Source organism: Natrix helvetica, assembly GCF_964273705.1.
Source record: "Natrix helvetica genome assembly, chromosome: 2".
NCBI lineage: Eukaryota > Metazoa > Chordata > Lepidosauria > Squamata > Natricidae > Natrix > Natrix helvetica.
This window is the reverse complement of record NC_138552.1, coordinates 166,910,333-166,926,190: the sequence shown is the minus strand read 5'-3', so window position 1 is coordinate 166,926,190 and position 15,858 is coordinate 166,910,333. Positions and strand designations below refer to the sequence as shown.

The following is a 15,858-nucleotide window of genomic DNA, read 5'->3' as shown; positions in this document are numbered from 1 at the left end:
TGAGGACCCAGATTGTTGGAGGCAATAGGCTGGCTCTGTAAACCGCTTAGAGTGGGCTGTAAAAGCACTATGAAGTGGTATATAAGTCTAAGTGCTATTGTTAGTGCTATTGCTACAACTCCTATTATTCTCAACCACCAAATAGTAGTCCAATACGTCTGAAAGTCACCTGATTGGATCATGTGGCTTTTATTTGCAAAACCAAATTGGGTGGGCTTTTCCAAGACATTTGTTTTGTATTGCAAATAAGTTGTGAGCCCTTTGAGGCAGATCATGTCAGAAAAAAGAGATTACTGAACTAGGAGTCTTGGAAGGCATGTTATTGCAGTTAGACGAGGGGTGTCAAACTGGTGGCCCATGGGCCAGATGTGTCACATGCAGGCTACACCCACCCCAGCTCCACGAAGGGAACAAACATCGCAAAATGTCATGTGATAGCAATGTGACGCCGCAAGTTTGACACCCGTGAGGTAGACTGTTATAACCTGTCAATTATTTCCTTTACTTTAGCTTCTGCCCAACAAAATCAAAGTGGTGTGATTTTGAGGTCAACACTTTCTATTTTTTCCAGGACACATATTTTTTTCCCCTATAATAGCTTGTTATTTCTGTCCTCCTTTTCTGAATCAAATGCACATTCTTTCACACATGGGGAGAAATAAATCTTGCCTAAAAGCATAGAACACTCTTGTGTGTTGAGATTCACACATAAAAAGTTAGGGTCCTGATAAGAAATGGGGGGGGGGGGGCGAGAGGGAAAAAAATTAAATGGCCTCTGCTAGAAAGATGTTACCCTTATATGGATTACCAGCATTTGTTTGGTTTTTAACTACAACCAGATTAATGTCACAGGAAGTAAACAAAATTGAACCGAGCTTTAAATATTCCAGTTGCAACTCATAAAGTTGGCTTCTTTTAACAATGCATTGTTAAAATTAGTTATGAGATGGAATGCTAAACTGTAGTTGACTGACAATAGACCTGAAAGTTTCTAACATCTTTGTAACTGGACCAAAGGGAACTGCAGTGAAAGCATACCAAAATGAGACCTGTTCTAGATATAATAAACTATAATTTACTGTTATAGCTGAACAGACAACGGGAAAATGAGTTTGGCACAACTGTTAAGGTGCTGACCTAGAAACAAGGAGAATCAATTTTAGTGTTGCCTTAGGCATGAAAGCTGGCTGGGTGGATTGGGTTGGTACTTCTCTTTCAACTCAACCCACCTCACAGGCGGAGGAGAATTTACTTTCTCTTTTTCACTTGAAGTGAGACACATACACATCCTTTGTCACAAGGCTCGTGGATTATGATGTATTTGTTATTAAAATTTATTATAAAAAAATAGAGATCTACCAATACCATTTATGGAATTGCAAGAGTCTGATGCTAACTCAAGGGATCTTGTTTGCAGGGATGTGCGGTCAGGGGAGGCAGAGCCTCACCTCTCTTCGTGAAATAATAGTATATAATATTATATACTATATATATATATATATATAATATTATATACATCTGTCCGTCCGCACCCGGGAGCTGCGGAGGCAGAAATGTTGTCGGCGCTCCCGGATGACGGGGAATGGGATCACGTGTGCTGGAGGCTGAGGCAGCCTCAGCCTCCAGCACACGTGGTCCCATTCCCCGCCTTCCTGATGACGTCACCAGCCTCACCAGCCATAAACCTCACCGCACATCACTGCTTGTTTGAAACCTTGAAATCTGAAAAGCTACTTATTAAGAACAATAGGATGAAAAATCAGGACAAAAGGATACAGGTTGAATGCTAGAGACTAAATTGCTTTTGTGGAACAGATGAATGTGAGAACGTATTTAATGTGTGGCTATTTGGGATAAGAGTCTTAAGAGCAAAAGTGATGTATTCCCAGACCCAAACAGCTGGAAAAAGAAACTGATGACCCTTTTCGATTTCTTTAGTCACCCAGATAGTATAACTATGGTAAAATTTACATTCAGGCAACAGGCTGAAGGAGAAATCTAAAATGCAACTTCAGTGCAGTTAATTTTGCATCAATTCAGCTTGGAACTATTCATAGAGCTTTCTCTGTATAATTCTAGATCAACTTTGAACCCTGCTCACTGAAGGACAAAAATAGAAGAGCAGAGAGAAGGATTGTTTTCATACCCCAACCTGCATTACACAGTTGGCAGGAGGAAGATATGTTCCTCCTATCCAATGACTCATGAAACTTCTTTTGGGGTGAAATGGAGGATAAATGCCTCCCGTGTGCTTTCATCTAATCAGCAACATGATTCATTAAGCCAGACATTTCTCAAAATAAGGCAGTGGAGGCCTTAATGGAAAGAATAAATACAACGTTTTTGGTGAAATGTTTTTGGCAAAGCTTGCACCTGCATTTTCATTAATATAAATCTCTTTCATCCATGTTTTATAAGTCAGTGAGATTAAATTTCATATGCAGAGTCAAAAGAGAATTTGCTTTTCCCTCCACAAAGTTAAAGCGGAGGTGAAACATTTGGTCCCTTTTGGTGTTCTTGAGGTAGAAGAGTACGTAACGTCTTCTTCTGCCTTAAATATCCTTACATGTGTCTTCCTCTTTTTTTTGCAATCCTAGTTAAGAGGACTGAATGCAAGATCGGCAAGTGATTAATCTCTAATTTAGGTAGGTGTAGAGGAGTTATCTGTAAGGTGACCAACCGTCCTCCTTTAGGGAGGACAGTCCTTCTTTTGTAAGTTCTGTCCTCCCTTGAAAAGTGTCCTCCTACATGTCCTCCTTTTTGATATTTGAAGGCTAATCTGTTGCGCGTTATGTGACGTATTTTATTAAACAGTTTTTAATGGTGTTTTTTTTACTTCATCGCAAGTATATTGAACAGATATTGAATCTTGTGTTGAATTTTTATCTAAAGAAATGCTAGACATTAAAATAGACGACAATAGTCTCTTTGAAGAAATTAGAAGACTGAATGTATATTTAAATTCTGAAAAATTAATACAATGGGAAAATCAACATGTTGAAATTGATAAAAGATGGGTGGATATTTTCAGCCATTTCAAAAATGAACATATTCCATGTGAACATTTATTTATACTTGTTCAATTTACGTTGTGCTTCCCTGGAACTAATGCAGCAGTTGAAACAGTTTTTTTCAATTGCCAATGATTTTTGGACAAGTGAGAAATCGAGATTGAATGTTGATACTCTAGCTGCAGCACTTGCCGTAAAATTCAATATGAAGGATATTTCTTGTTCAGATATTTCCAATATATTGTTAGAAGATGATACATTGACAAAAATATTAATTCAATGGAAAAGTGCTCATTTAAATAATAATTAACAGGCATGTAAGCTTAATTACAATATAAAATGTTGCAAATGTTTTTATTATGCATATATCATATTTTAGTGTATTATTGTTGCAATGAATAAAATATTTCTTTTATTTACGATATATTTTTTCCAATTTATTTGTCCTCCTTTTCATTGTAAGAAAGTTGGTCACCTTAGCATTTTGGACAATAGAACGTGTTTTGTCCTCCTTTTCATTGTAAAAAAGTTGGTCACCTTATTATCTGGTATGATTAAACATACTATGCATGTAGTGAAAATGGTTGCTTCCTAAGTAAGATCAATCTATTATATATTTGAAATATATATTGGAGGGAATCAATGCTAAATTGTATTGAATACCAATGAGGGAGTTTCATTTAATTACTTTCTCAACCTTTGGCAGCAATTGAAATTTTAAACCCTATATGTTGATTTGTATAAAGTTTCCAAACGAGGCATTTGGAGGGAAATACAACATTTGGCCCTACATAGTAATCTTACTTTGGACCGGACATCACTTGCTGATATGCAAATTTAGAAAAATCAAAAAAGTACCTGCATTATGGCTGATGGATTTGATTCTTATAATTCTGCCTTATTTTTTAAAAAGAATTCAGAAAGTATTTTGGTAAAATAGGAACTCCATGAAAGTACAAGCTTTTACATTCTTTTTTCTCTGCTGTTTTGTACAGGTAGTCCTCAACTTATGACCACAATCAAACCCACAATTTCTGTTGCTAATTGAAACATTTGTTAAGTGAATTTTGCCCCATTTTATGACCTTTCTTACCACAGTGGTTAAATGAATCACTGCAGTTGTTAAGTTAGTAACATGGTTGTTAAGTGAATCTGGTTTCCCCATTGACTTTGCTTGTCAGAAGGTCGCAGAAGCTGATCACTATGGCTCCCCAAGGCACTGCGACCGTCATACATATGAGTCTGTTGCCAAACATTTGAATTTTGATCACGAGACCATGGGAACGCTGCAATGGTCATAAGTGTGAAAAATGGTCATAAGTCACTTTTTTCAGTGCCGTTATAACTTCTAACAGTTACTAAATGAACTGTTGTAAGGATTACCTGTATTGTATTCTTTTTCTGAAATTTAATAAATAAAGACCAGAACTTGCTCCTAATTTTAGCTAGAAGGTATCCTAAGATCCTAAGTTATGTGGTGGAACACATTCTTCTTTCAGAAACATTGGATTCTCTCTATAGAGGGAAGTGGTCATGCTGTGTGTGTGTGTGAGAGAGAGCGAGAGAGAAGATTAACTTAACCCTAACCTAACCCTACTTTTAAACAAATGTTCTACAGATCCCCACTCCCATCCCATTCATCTTAGTACTGAACATATTTGATAAGCCCTGTTGCCTTGTTGAAATAGAAGATTATTTGAAGCAAATGTTCCTGCTCAAAGCATTAATGACTTATAAAGTAGTGCATTTTTTCCTGGAAAGTTATTTTGCACATTTTGAGAGGATGAGCATTTTTCTCTCTCTCAGGATGTCTCTTGAAAAATGCCTCTTCTGAAAAAGTATGCATGACAGATCTATGACTGCCACCATATTTTATATTTTGTTTTTTTCCGAGAGAGAGGGGGGGGGGAGGGAGGGAGATTGAGAGAGAGAGAGAGAGATGGAGATGGAGATGTATTTAATTTGGAGTTGTTCTTCCTTAAGTTCCATTCTTCTTTTGACTGTGAACCTGGAATTTACTGCTCTCCTTCCAGATAAAAATAAAGTCAATATATCTGCGGTGACTATATGTTGTTTCCCTGGAAAAAATATGAAAGTGGCTTCTCTCTGCCTTCTTCTAGGCTGCTTTATTTCAATTTTCTGTCTAGTCTACAGTTGTAGGATCTCCTATCAAAGGATTCACTAGGCCCACCCTGCTTAGTTTTTTTGAAAATCAGCCTAAATCAGCTAGTTCCTGCTGGAACTTGCTAAATAAGTCCACTTGTCTAATTATACTCATTCAAAGCACTCTCCAGTTTAAAAGCATGCAAATTTGGACTGAAGAGGTGGTTCTTCAAGAGACTTCCTTTGAAACTGCAGAAATCAAGCTAAAAGAAAGGTTGCTCGTCACCACTGCAGAGAACGCAATCAACGGGAAAATGTTAATGTAATAATTTCATATTCATTCTAAAAAATCTTTTGTAAAGACTCTTGAATTAGTGTGAATATGCTGGGATCAGAACAGGATGGTGTGGAAGGAATGAGATTCCCTCAATTCTCAGACCGTATCTTTCTGTTACACCTCACAGGCTGTTGGAGTTAGCTTGGACTGGTTGAGTCAGAGTTTTTGCATCCTTTCAACGATCCAGCTTTTAATAGAATGGAATGAATAGAATTCTTTATTGGCCAAGTGTGATTGGACACACAAGGAATTTGTCTTTGGTGCACATGCTCTCAGTTAAACATTTGAGATGCAAAACTGCAGCAGTTTCTATGAGGGAGCAGCGAGAAATGGCTTCATTCCAATGATGTACTCCAGCTCAAGTAGTCAAAGTTATCAATTCATTTAATTGATTATCTAACAGGGCCTTGGGGAGGAATTACCTTCACAATTCAGAAAAGAAGTGAAGATGAATGTGGTTTTGCCTTTCCTAGTAGTTTCTTAGGGCAGCTGTGGCCTATGCCCCAGCTAGTAATGCTGCCCCACAAGACCAAAAGTTTTATCATTATGTGATTTATATGCATTGACTATATTAGATATTTATTTGTGGCCCAAGACAATTCCTCTTCACTTAGTGTAGTCCAGTCAAGCCAAAGGGCTGGATAACCAAACCTTAGAGGAATATATACAAAATCATCCAGCTAATTTTGGACAACTTGTATTCTGATATCTTTTTTAAAAAATAGCATAAGGTCTCTTTATCTGATTTTACATATACTAACTGCAGCCAGAATTGTATTTGCACAACAATGGAAAAATGATGAGATCCGAAAGTAATTAAGAAAATATTAGAATGCGCAGAAATGGATAGACTAACGCTTATTATTAAAGATAAAGAAGAGACAAAATACTTTGTGACGTGGGATGCATTTCATCAATGGTTAGATATTAGAAACAGAAGTTAGAAAGGAGGTGATATAAAAAGAGGAAATGCTAATGTGGAGAGAATTTAAAGATGATGAAGTTATGTATTATTGCTGTTATACTACTATATAGTTATATTATTAATATTATTGTGATGAATACAACAAATATGTGGATTATGATTGTTCAAATAACTGTAACTAGACCACACATTGTTTGATGGAAATGGAAAATATAAATAAACAAATGAAACTTAAAAAAAAACAGGCTAAGGTTTCTTGTGGTATACAGTAGGTCTCAGTGTTGAGAGAGTGATCAAGAAGATGAATGAACGCAAGTTGCCAGGCTTGACTAGTAAGTAGGATGGTCGTATGATCGGCTGGAATAGCTCTCTTTCCTAAATATTTATTGGCATTATTATTGCTATGCATAGCAATAAAGTCATGTACAAATTATAACCTGCAGCTGATGTTCATCTTTTCCCTTGGATCCTCAAGTGGCTATATATAGGTCACTTTAGCAGTGTGCACTATGTTGCTTAGATTTATTGTTTAGTGTTTAGCGTTGCTTCATAACTCATGGTTTTGCATTGCAGTATTTATGCTGTATTGTTATTGTATTGCTGTATTTATGCCCCTGTTATAAATAGATATAGGTTAATAGTGGCGTTTTTAAAAAATTTGTGATTCAGATCCTATTTATTATTTGTGTAAATGTGTACGCTTTGCAATATGCTAGCTCATGCTTACATATATTTATATTGGTTCCTAGACACATGAAGGAGTCTATAATAGCATAATTTTTAAATTATTATTTCCAATTGTATCATGATTAATGATAGGCCTTATCGTTTATTGGTATAATTTTCTTGGGAAACATTTGGCACTGATCACAGATTGGTATAGTTTTACTAACAGTGATATCAATTAATTAGTTCAATTGTTCTAATTATTGTATACATGTAAAGTTTTTTAAAACTTAATTTTAATTTTTAAAATTGAAAAACAATCATAAGTGCGCATATCAATATAACACTTTGGAGTCCTCCCAATAAAATTTTATTAACAGGAATGTTTTCTTAGCAGTCCATTTCTGCCTGCAGATCTTTCCCACTTACATGCACCCTGGAGTGGGCAGGGTCTTAACTAGAGTTTATTTTGGAGGGTAGGGCCTATATTGGGTGCACATGTAAACATCAAGCTAGGGCTTATTTTCAGGATAGGTTTTATTTTCAGGGAAACATGGTAGTTTTTCCTGCTAAACCTATATTTTCTACAATTACTATATGGTTAATTCATCAATGTACAGTTGATACTTGAAGTAAAAATATTCAAATATTAGTCACTAAAAACTATTTACTTGTAAAGAAATAAATAATAAATTTTTCATTTTCTTCTTTAAGTAGAAAATACTCTGAATGCTTCAGAATTTGTTCAGGATTGCTGCTGAAATGAGAAACTGGAATTTCTGTTTGCCTTATTATGGTTTGGTAAGTAATTTCCTAGTTAAACAATTCCCTTGATTGACTTGGCACTCTTTCCTCACTTTTATTATGCATCTAACAATCATTGGTATCGCATTTTCAGATTTTAAAACGCATGAGCAGAGCCCCCAAATCACACCAGTGCCCTTTACTAACACGACTAATTAATTACGCAGAAGTAATGATAACATGGCAATGTAAATTATGTAAAAAGCTATCAAGATAGTTGGGGTTATGATTACAATGAACATTGAGAAACATGTCATCTGTCTAAATGCACACCCAGTGGCAACATCTAAAGAGTACTTTTTTTTTTTATTAAGGAGGAACATGCCAAAAAGCAGACATTTCTGCAGATGATGTCAGGTCCAAGCAACTGAGAATGACACTTGGAGTTACTTTCGAATAGCTGCTTTCTGCCTACCAACAGAATCTTGCCAGACTAAAGCAGTTAAGTAAAATAACTATATATATTTATCTATAGATAAGGAGATAAGCAACTAAGAAGAAATTTCCTGACAGTTAGAACAATTAATCAATGGAACAACTTGCCTCCAAAAGTTGTGAATACTCCAACACTGGAAGTTTTTAAGAAGAGATTGGACAATCACTTGTCTGAAATGGTATAGGGTTTCCTGCCTGAGCAGGGATTTGGACTAGAAGACCTCCAAGGTCCCTTCCAATCAGAGGTTGATTGCAAATCCCACCGCTACCAGTTCGCTCGCTCGCATGACGCTTCTGCGCATGCGAAGTTGGGGCAGGTTAGTGGAGTCCACCTCTATCGGTTAGCCTGATCTGGGCTGAACCGGGAGCAACCCACTTTTGCTTCTGACTCTGTTATTCTATTCTATTATAAGGAAGATCTTAAACAGGGTTTTACCAAATACTCATATTTGGCACAGGATGCAAGATAATAGAATATATTCTACGAATTTCTAGGGAGGATCCAACCTTGTTTTCTTCCCAGCCACCAGACATTCCAAGCTCCATTGTCTCTTTGTTCTCTGTGAAGAGCCCCTCCCTCCTGCAACTTCAGACTATATTCCTTCATAGAAGTGGTATATCCATCTATAATATAAAAGCCAGCTCAACATGTTGTACTTAAGTCCTTAGGATGCTATGAAATGGAATAGGTTGATTTGTTTTTTTTTTAAAAAAAATCTGAATATTTTCTTTTCTCTCATATATTGGTTGGATTATATCTTTAGGGGGAGCAAACCAATGATATAAGAAAATAATGAATGCTAAGATAATTGAAATGCAAAGCAATTCAGAAACAGAGTTGCTTCTAGTCTCATGCTCTTCTCCCTGGATGCTCTATTTCTAGTTATCAACTTTGCTTTAATAGATTTGCTTTCATACTTAAGAGTATTGCAGAGACAAAAGAGGGACACAAATATGGTTCTGTCATGCCAGTTATTGTTCTGAATGCCAATATGTAAATGACTTCGAATGCTTAACATCACTTAACATTTGCTGGATCCAAGAAGCAGCAGCATTAACAGAGGAATTATTGCCGACTTGCATAAGGAGATGCTTCATTGCTACCATTGCGAACAAAATGAATAAACATGTAAGATTTCCAATATTGTCAGTGATTTTAGAGACATAGTAAAGGAAGAAACATATTCCTAAAAGCAGATGTTCTGCTGGACTTTATCCTGGAAAGTCCAAGCCTGGTTCTTATTCTACTACTGTTTCCTGTAACTCTGCCTAGGAAAACCTTACAATGTTGTTGTTCTGACCTAGGCTTCCCCAGCAGCATGAAGCCGAGTCCTTATTCCAATAAACCCCTTTTATTTCATTTACAGTGAATTCCTCTCCAAAAAAGTCCCGGCCCACAGCCTTTCAAGATAGTGCACATTTATCAACCTTTATCAGGCTTGGAGAGTGGCCAGGCTGATATCTTTCAGATGCCGCAATACTTGGCAAGAATGCAGGAATGAACTAATTGTCTCCTGCAAACACCCCTCCCCTTTCGTTTCTCTTTTATTCCCTATGGGAGGTGGCATTCACCATTCACCTGTGGCCTTATTCCCAAGTCGACCTTTGTTCCTTAGCTGTTCCCTTCATCTGGCAACTCTGCGTGTGCGCATACTGGGAACAGGCTCCAGCTGTTCGTCTGCCTCATTGATGTCTGACTCTGAAGGCAGCTGATAACTGTCAGACGGCCCTGGACCCATCTCTGCCTCTGATGCAGAGCACGCATCAGAGCCTTCCCAAGACTCCAGGACTGACCCATGTTCCTGCCCAACCTCCTCACTGTCTGAATCTGCTGTTAGCTCCACTGGCCACTGGCGGGACACAACAGTTGTGGAAGGGCCTATTTTCCCTGCCTTAGGTTTTAACTGCTGCTCTAACTCTTCTCGCCTTCTTTTAGGCATCCCATTAGATCTGGTGGCACTTTGTGCTCTCTCTCCTCCATTCTTCTGCTTCCTTTACATCCTTGACTTGCTTCTCTTTGCTTCTCTGCCTACAAGGGCTTTCCATTTGTAGTCAGGTTTCCCATTCTCTTCCACTCTTCATTGGAACAGACCTCAAAAGTCTAACTTAATTTTGTCTTGTGAGGCCCATAACAACAATACTTTTTTTTAAAAAGGTACGTTAAATCTTGAAGTCCCATTACAAGATAACTATCTAGTACTCGTTTCAACACTCTCTTGAAGTTAACTGAGCTATCTTGATAGGCAATTATCTAGCTAAATCTATTAGATGCTGAACCCAATTTGCTGAAACAGGAGAAACTTATGTGAAAATCATTCAGTGCTACAAAGATATTCCAATAGCCCAGGCCAAATTTTCTCAGTTATTCATTTTTTGTAAGAGGCTTCCTTGTAGAGCATGAAATAAGTTTCATTCAGTGACGTGCAGTCAGGTGAGGCAGGGGAGGCACAGCCTCACCACTGTCATCATGAAAAGAAAAAAAATGTAAAAGGAAAAAGGTGAGAGCTGAGGTCAGGTTGACCTAGTTGCTGCCTCACCGTGGATGACTCTGCTTAACTGTTTAAAAAGCCTCTAAAAAAGCACCCTCTCCTATGAGGCAGGAGAACTGCATGCCTCATCTAGTCTGACTTTAGGCGTTTTATGATCACTCGAGCAGAATTAAGCAAGGCTTAAAAGCCTAAAAATTCCTGACGTAGGTGAGGCACGCAGTTCTCCTGCCTCATAGTAGAGGGCGCTCATTTGGGCAGGGCTTCTTCAGAGGACCCGAGGGAAGAGCAGAGTTAAAATCTTCTCTGAAACAGCTGGAAAAGGTACGTGTGGGTCGGAGGGAGGGGGAGGAATTCAAACTTCATCTTCCTGGTGCGGGGCTTTGGGCAAAGGCTGGAGGGAAGGACCCTGGCTTGTGCTCTCCCTCCCCAAGTGTAGTTTGATTGCAGGCAGAGCCACGTTGACTTTTTAAACCTGTAATCAGTGAAGCTGGGCTGGATCCTTCCAGGGCTGGGGGAAAGTGTGTGTGCTCCAGTATGGCTCTTTGACTGGCTTTCTGCCTCCTCCTGTGGTCTCCTCGCTGGTGGGCTACCTCCAATCCAACTGTGTGTGTGTGTGTGTGTGTTTGAGAAAGAGTGAGTGAGAGGGAAGGGGGAAGGAGAGATAGTCCAATCCAACTTCTGTGTGTGTGTGTGTGTGTGTTTGAGAGAGGGGGAGGGAGGGAGAGAGGGAGGAAGGAGGGGAAGGGAGAAGAAAAAGAAATAAGGAAACTTCTTTTGCAAAGGAGAAAAACAAATGCTATCACTTTAAATCGGAACTGAGCAAGCCTGGCTGTGGAATTCTGGGAGTTGAAGTCCACAAGTCTAAAAAAAATTGAAACCCACCACTGTGTCAGTGCCTCACCAGCCATAAACCTCACTGTACGTCACTGGTTTCTTTTATATGTTACCGACAATGTGTGAAAAGTTGACTTTGTATAGAGTGCCTAGGAAATCTATAGAATGTGTGATGGTTTAGGCCAAGTATGAAATGTCTGTGTTATTTTAATATGTGACATACTTTCTCTAGGCATCGTATATAATACCTAACATTATGCAGAATGACAAGAACTATTTCAGCGAAGTCTGAAAAGAGAATAGTGAAAAAGATTACCCTAACCTTAACTCTAACCCTTTATTGAAAAGATGTATATGAAAATGAAAAAAAAAATGCAAAATAAAGTACAGGACTTTATTTTCTGAAAAAAACCCCAAGTGAAAAAGACTCATATTGATCTACTTGTTGCAACAAGGGAGGCTTGAATGACATTTTAGTGGGAGTATTTTACACTTTGGTGGTTTGCCTTTTAGCATTGCATAAGATGCTTAGCAAGTGTTTCATACTTCAGCTCTTTTTTGGCATTTTACAGATTTCCTAGGCTTTGTATAAAATGCCTAATGTCACACCTTGATGATAACATATATACAGAAGTGTGTATTTATGATAAACATAGACAATACATTAGAACCTCTCTTGACCAGTTCTATTTCTAATTAACAAGGTCCCTTCAAAATGCTCAAGATGCATAGTATGCAAAGCCAGTCAAGTTGTACAAGAGGCAAGGCCTAGCCCCTGAATCACAGAAGCCTCTTCCCTTCATTCAAGCAAAAATGAAACAGTTAATTAAACAATCCACATTTTGCCTTATCATACTGTCTAATAGTATGACCAGCTTAATAATAAAGAATAAATGTAAAGAAATCAAATTCTATGACATGATTTGAATTGACTAAAGATCCAGACTCTTAGAGGTAAAAGGAAAGAATATAAAGTTGATTTATTTGGTCAAGCTTAAAATAGATATTGTTATCTCTGATAACCCTTAATGGACTTTTGGTGACACCAGAACTGAAACAATAGCTTTACGGATTTCTTTATATATGGGAAAGAGGTCATAGGAAGAAAATCATTTGTTATATTTGAGATAACAAATGTAATATGATACATTACTCAAATTGTCATACTTATCATCATAAAGGAGGAAGTCATTTATTTTGTATATTTATAGCCTATTTCAATACAGTATAGTTCTAATCTTTTTGTGAAAATGGTTTCCTGATTGCTCTACCTTGTAGAGTTTAGGGTTGACATTCCAGCAGCATGAGAAAACAGCTGTATACTGCTTGTTATTGGTGTGTGTGTGTGTGTGTGTGTGTGTGTGTGCAGGTGAGAAAGCCATCCCCATATGTATTTGACATAACGAAAAGTGGGTGCATGCACTCCGTTTCTATATTACTAACCTCCAAAGAACTCATTGATATGGTTGATCCAGTTTCGCTTCTTGCTAGTCCTGTGCTATCGTCCATCTCGGAAGCTATGAAATTCTTTACAGCTGTGCGAGGTTCAAAAGGCAAGTTCTGCATGTGTTCCTGGGTGGGGAGATGTTGATCTAAACTCATATTGAACTGGTCCATTACATTTGGGTTCATACTAAAATCAGGATTAACTTTGTAGTGCAAAAGCCTTTCGTGAGGCAAGGTCTCCATGCCTATGTTCAACTTGCTGTCATCCTTCAGAGATGCCTGTGTGTTCATGCCTGAACCTCTAGGCATGACAATGTAGTCACTATCCATCATGCGGTCCTGAGGGTGGACTACATCCATGTCTGCACCTCTCAGGTTGTCATCAGTACATAAATAGACAGTTCGCCGTAGCTCAGTGTTGTCTTTTTTAAGACACTGGTTAGCTAATTCACTCATGCTCATGGGCATATGCATGCCTCCCGATTGCTGAATGATCACTTTAGAAAGTATATTCCCGGGCAGTGTGGAATAGTTCATTCCTTCAGGGTTGATTGTCTTCTCATCTTCATCATCATTCAGGGAGATTCTAGATAGGGTGCCTGTTATCGTAGCTGCTCGGCACGGCCCAATGTCCTTATGGAGAACTGTAAATTAAAGAGCAGGAGCACAAATTGAAAAACGCTTCCCAAATTAGAAGTTGGGCACCAACTGAAAGAATGTCTTTAACTCATATTGGTGCTGGATCAACCTTCTTCAACTTGGCCATAGATAAGTAGAAACTGCAATTCCTGAATTTTCAACCTACTTTCAACCTGGACAAAGGAGGGGGCCAAATTGAAGAAGGCTGAAAAGTTTTAAACAAAGCAATTATTATATATATATTTTAAAAAGACAATCATTTAGGATTAAATTGTGAGAGAAAGGAAAATGATTTATTTTAGGATCTACTCCATTGCCCCCCCCCCCCCGCCTTCCTTCTTTTCCTTTTATGGTAGCTGAAAGCAAGAGTAACCTTGATATTATAACATGTATAGTTACTGAGAGTTATACGTGGAGACAAATTATTCTATTAGGAGATGTGTGATTGCTTTTCTATTTTCAATTAAATAAAAAACTATTTGCCTTGAAGCAAGGATATAGATGAGAGGGACTAGACCATTTCAAGTCTCCTTGTAATGTAATTCTTAACGAAAATGGAGAAAAATCCATTTGAGAAAATGGTCATTAGATTTTTCCTAAGTGCAGATGTCAAATCACTTCAGCCAGCCACCTTTTATTAAATCTTTCATTTAGAGGGTCAGATTTTAAATCTTTAATTTTTAATGATGAAGCCTGGTCCTATTTGCCATAAAACTGTCTTTCCCCTATACTTTTTGAGCAGAAATGTTTTGGGAAGTAGTATCACATTTCCTTTGGTTTTAAGAAATTGAAATGAATGACTCTGTTTCGAAAATCTAGCTAAAAATCACAGTATCATTAAATTGCCAAGGAAGGGAGATAAAGGCATCATTACGAAGTGCAGATGTAATTAACAAGTGTTTATGTTCAAATGAAACTAGGAAAGCAATTTCATCTTAATGAAACAGTATCAATGTATTGTTTGTAGTGATATATAAGCACATTGATCGGAACAATTTACAGTTTGCCAAGTATTCACTGACACAAGAGAAACTGTTCAAGAAACCATCACTAGATTTAATTATTTTGGGTAACCTGCATCCAATCTCTAACCTCCCTTTTTTAAAGGAAAGGTTGTTGACAAAGTTGTGGTGCAACAGCTTCAAAAAATTCTTGATGAAGCAGATGATCTGGACCTCTTTCGGTTAGGTTTCAGACCTGGGTGGATATGGGAGGGAAACAGAACTGATCGTGCTTTTGGATGACCTCTATTGTGAGGGGGGTAGGGGTAGTGCATTTGTCCCTGGTCTTCTTGACCTCTTGACAGTCTTTGATACCATTTATCATGGTCTCCTTCTGGACTGTCTCTTGGGGTTGATGCTGTTTGGAACTGTTTTAGGCTGATTCTTTGTCTTTCTCCACTGCTGGTTCCCGGAAGTCCCATCCTTAGCTCCAGTGGTGGGTTACAGATCCTGGTGCAACCGGTACAGTGCAACGGGGCCCGACATCCACCACATGAGTGTGTGCAGCACACGCACACATGCGTCCTTACCTCTTGCGATGCCTCCATGACGCTCCAGCTGCTCGGCGGAGCGTTGCACCGTACACTCTGTGCGTACCGGGGCGTACTGCCTGCAACCCACCACTGCTCAGCTTCTACTGTTTGGGGTGGGTACAAGGTTGAGAACTCTGCTTATATTTGACATCTACAAGAAGCTGCTGTTTGAAGTAATTCATCATCACGGGATAAAGTATCATCAGTATGCTGATGATACCCAGTTGTATATCTCTGCCCTTAAGTGAACTAACTGTGTCTGTCCTTTCTTGGTGTTTGGATGTGGTGTAGGTCTGGATGGGGAACAATAGATTTTCAGCTCAACCCTGGCAAGACTGAGTGACTTTAGGTTTGGTGGACCTTCAATTGTTGGGGGTCTTATCATCTGTGGAGCTTGAGGAAGTTGAACTACCGCACTACCCCACAATTACCTGACAACTCTTGCTTAAAAAGAAGATAGTAATTAGAGCTAGGAGGGCCACCAGGAAGATCTCTGCACCACCTCTTGTTGCCAATTGCCTGTTCCTGGACAAGCAAGTCTACTCTCAGCTACATATTTCCCAATTGATTTACTGCAACATGGAACTGCCCTTGAAGAGCATCTAGAAGCTTCTCTGGGATAAAATGCTGCAGTG

The 15,858-nt window shown here is 38.4% G+C and overlaps 1 protein-coding gene across 4 annotated transcripts in view; it reads right to left on the bottom strand.

Annotated features, from left to right (window-relative positions):
* The window catches only part of ADGRB3 (adhesion G protein-coupled receptor B3), a 514,089-nt gene that overhangs the window by 15,791 nt on the left and 482,440 nt on the right, over positions 1 to 15,858 (bottom strand). For all 4 annotated transcript variants that reach the window (XR_014174267.1, XM_081940251.1, XM_081940252.1 and 1 more), the window contains one exon: positions 13,048 to 13,694. Coding sequence is in view for 3 of the 4 variants with exons in the window: in XM_081940251.1 (XP_081796377.1) it covers positions 13,048 to 13,694 (647 nt within the window). In the remaining variant the exon portion in view is untranslated. The remainder of the gene's footprint in view (positions 1 to 13,047; positions 13,695 to 15,858) is intronic.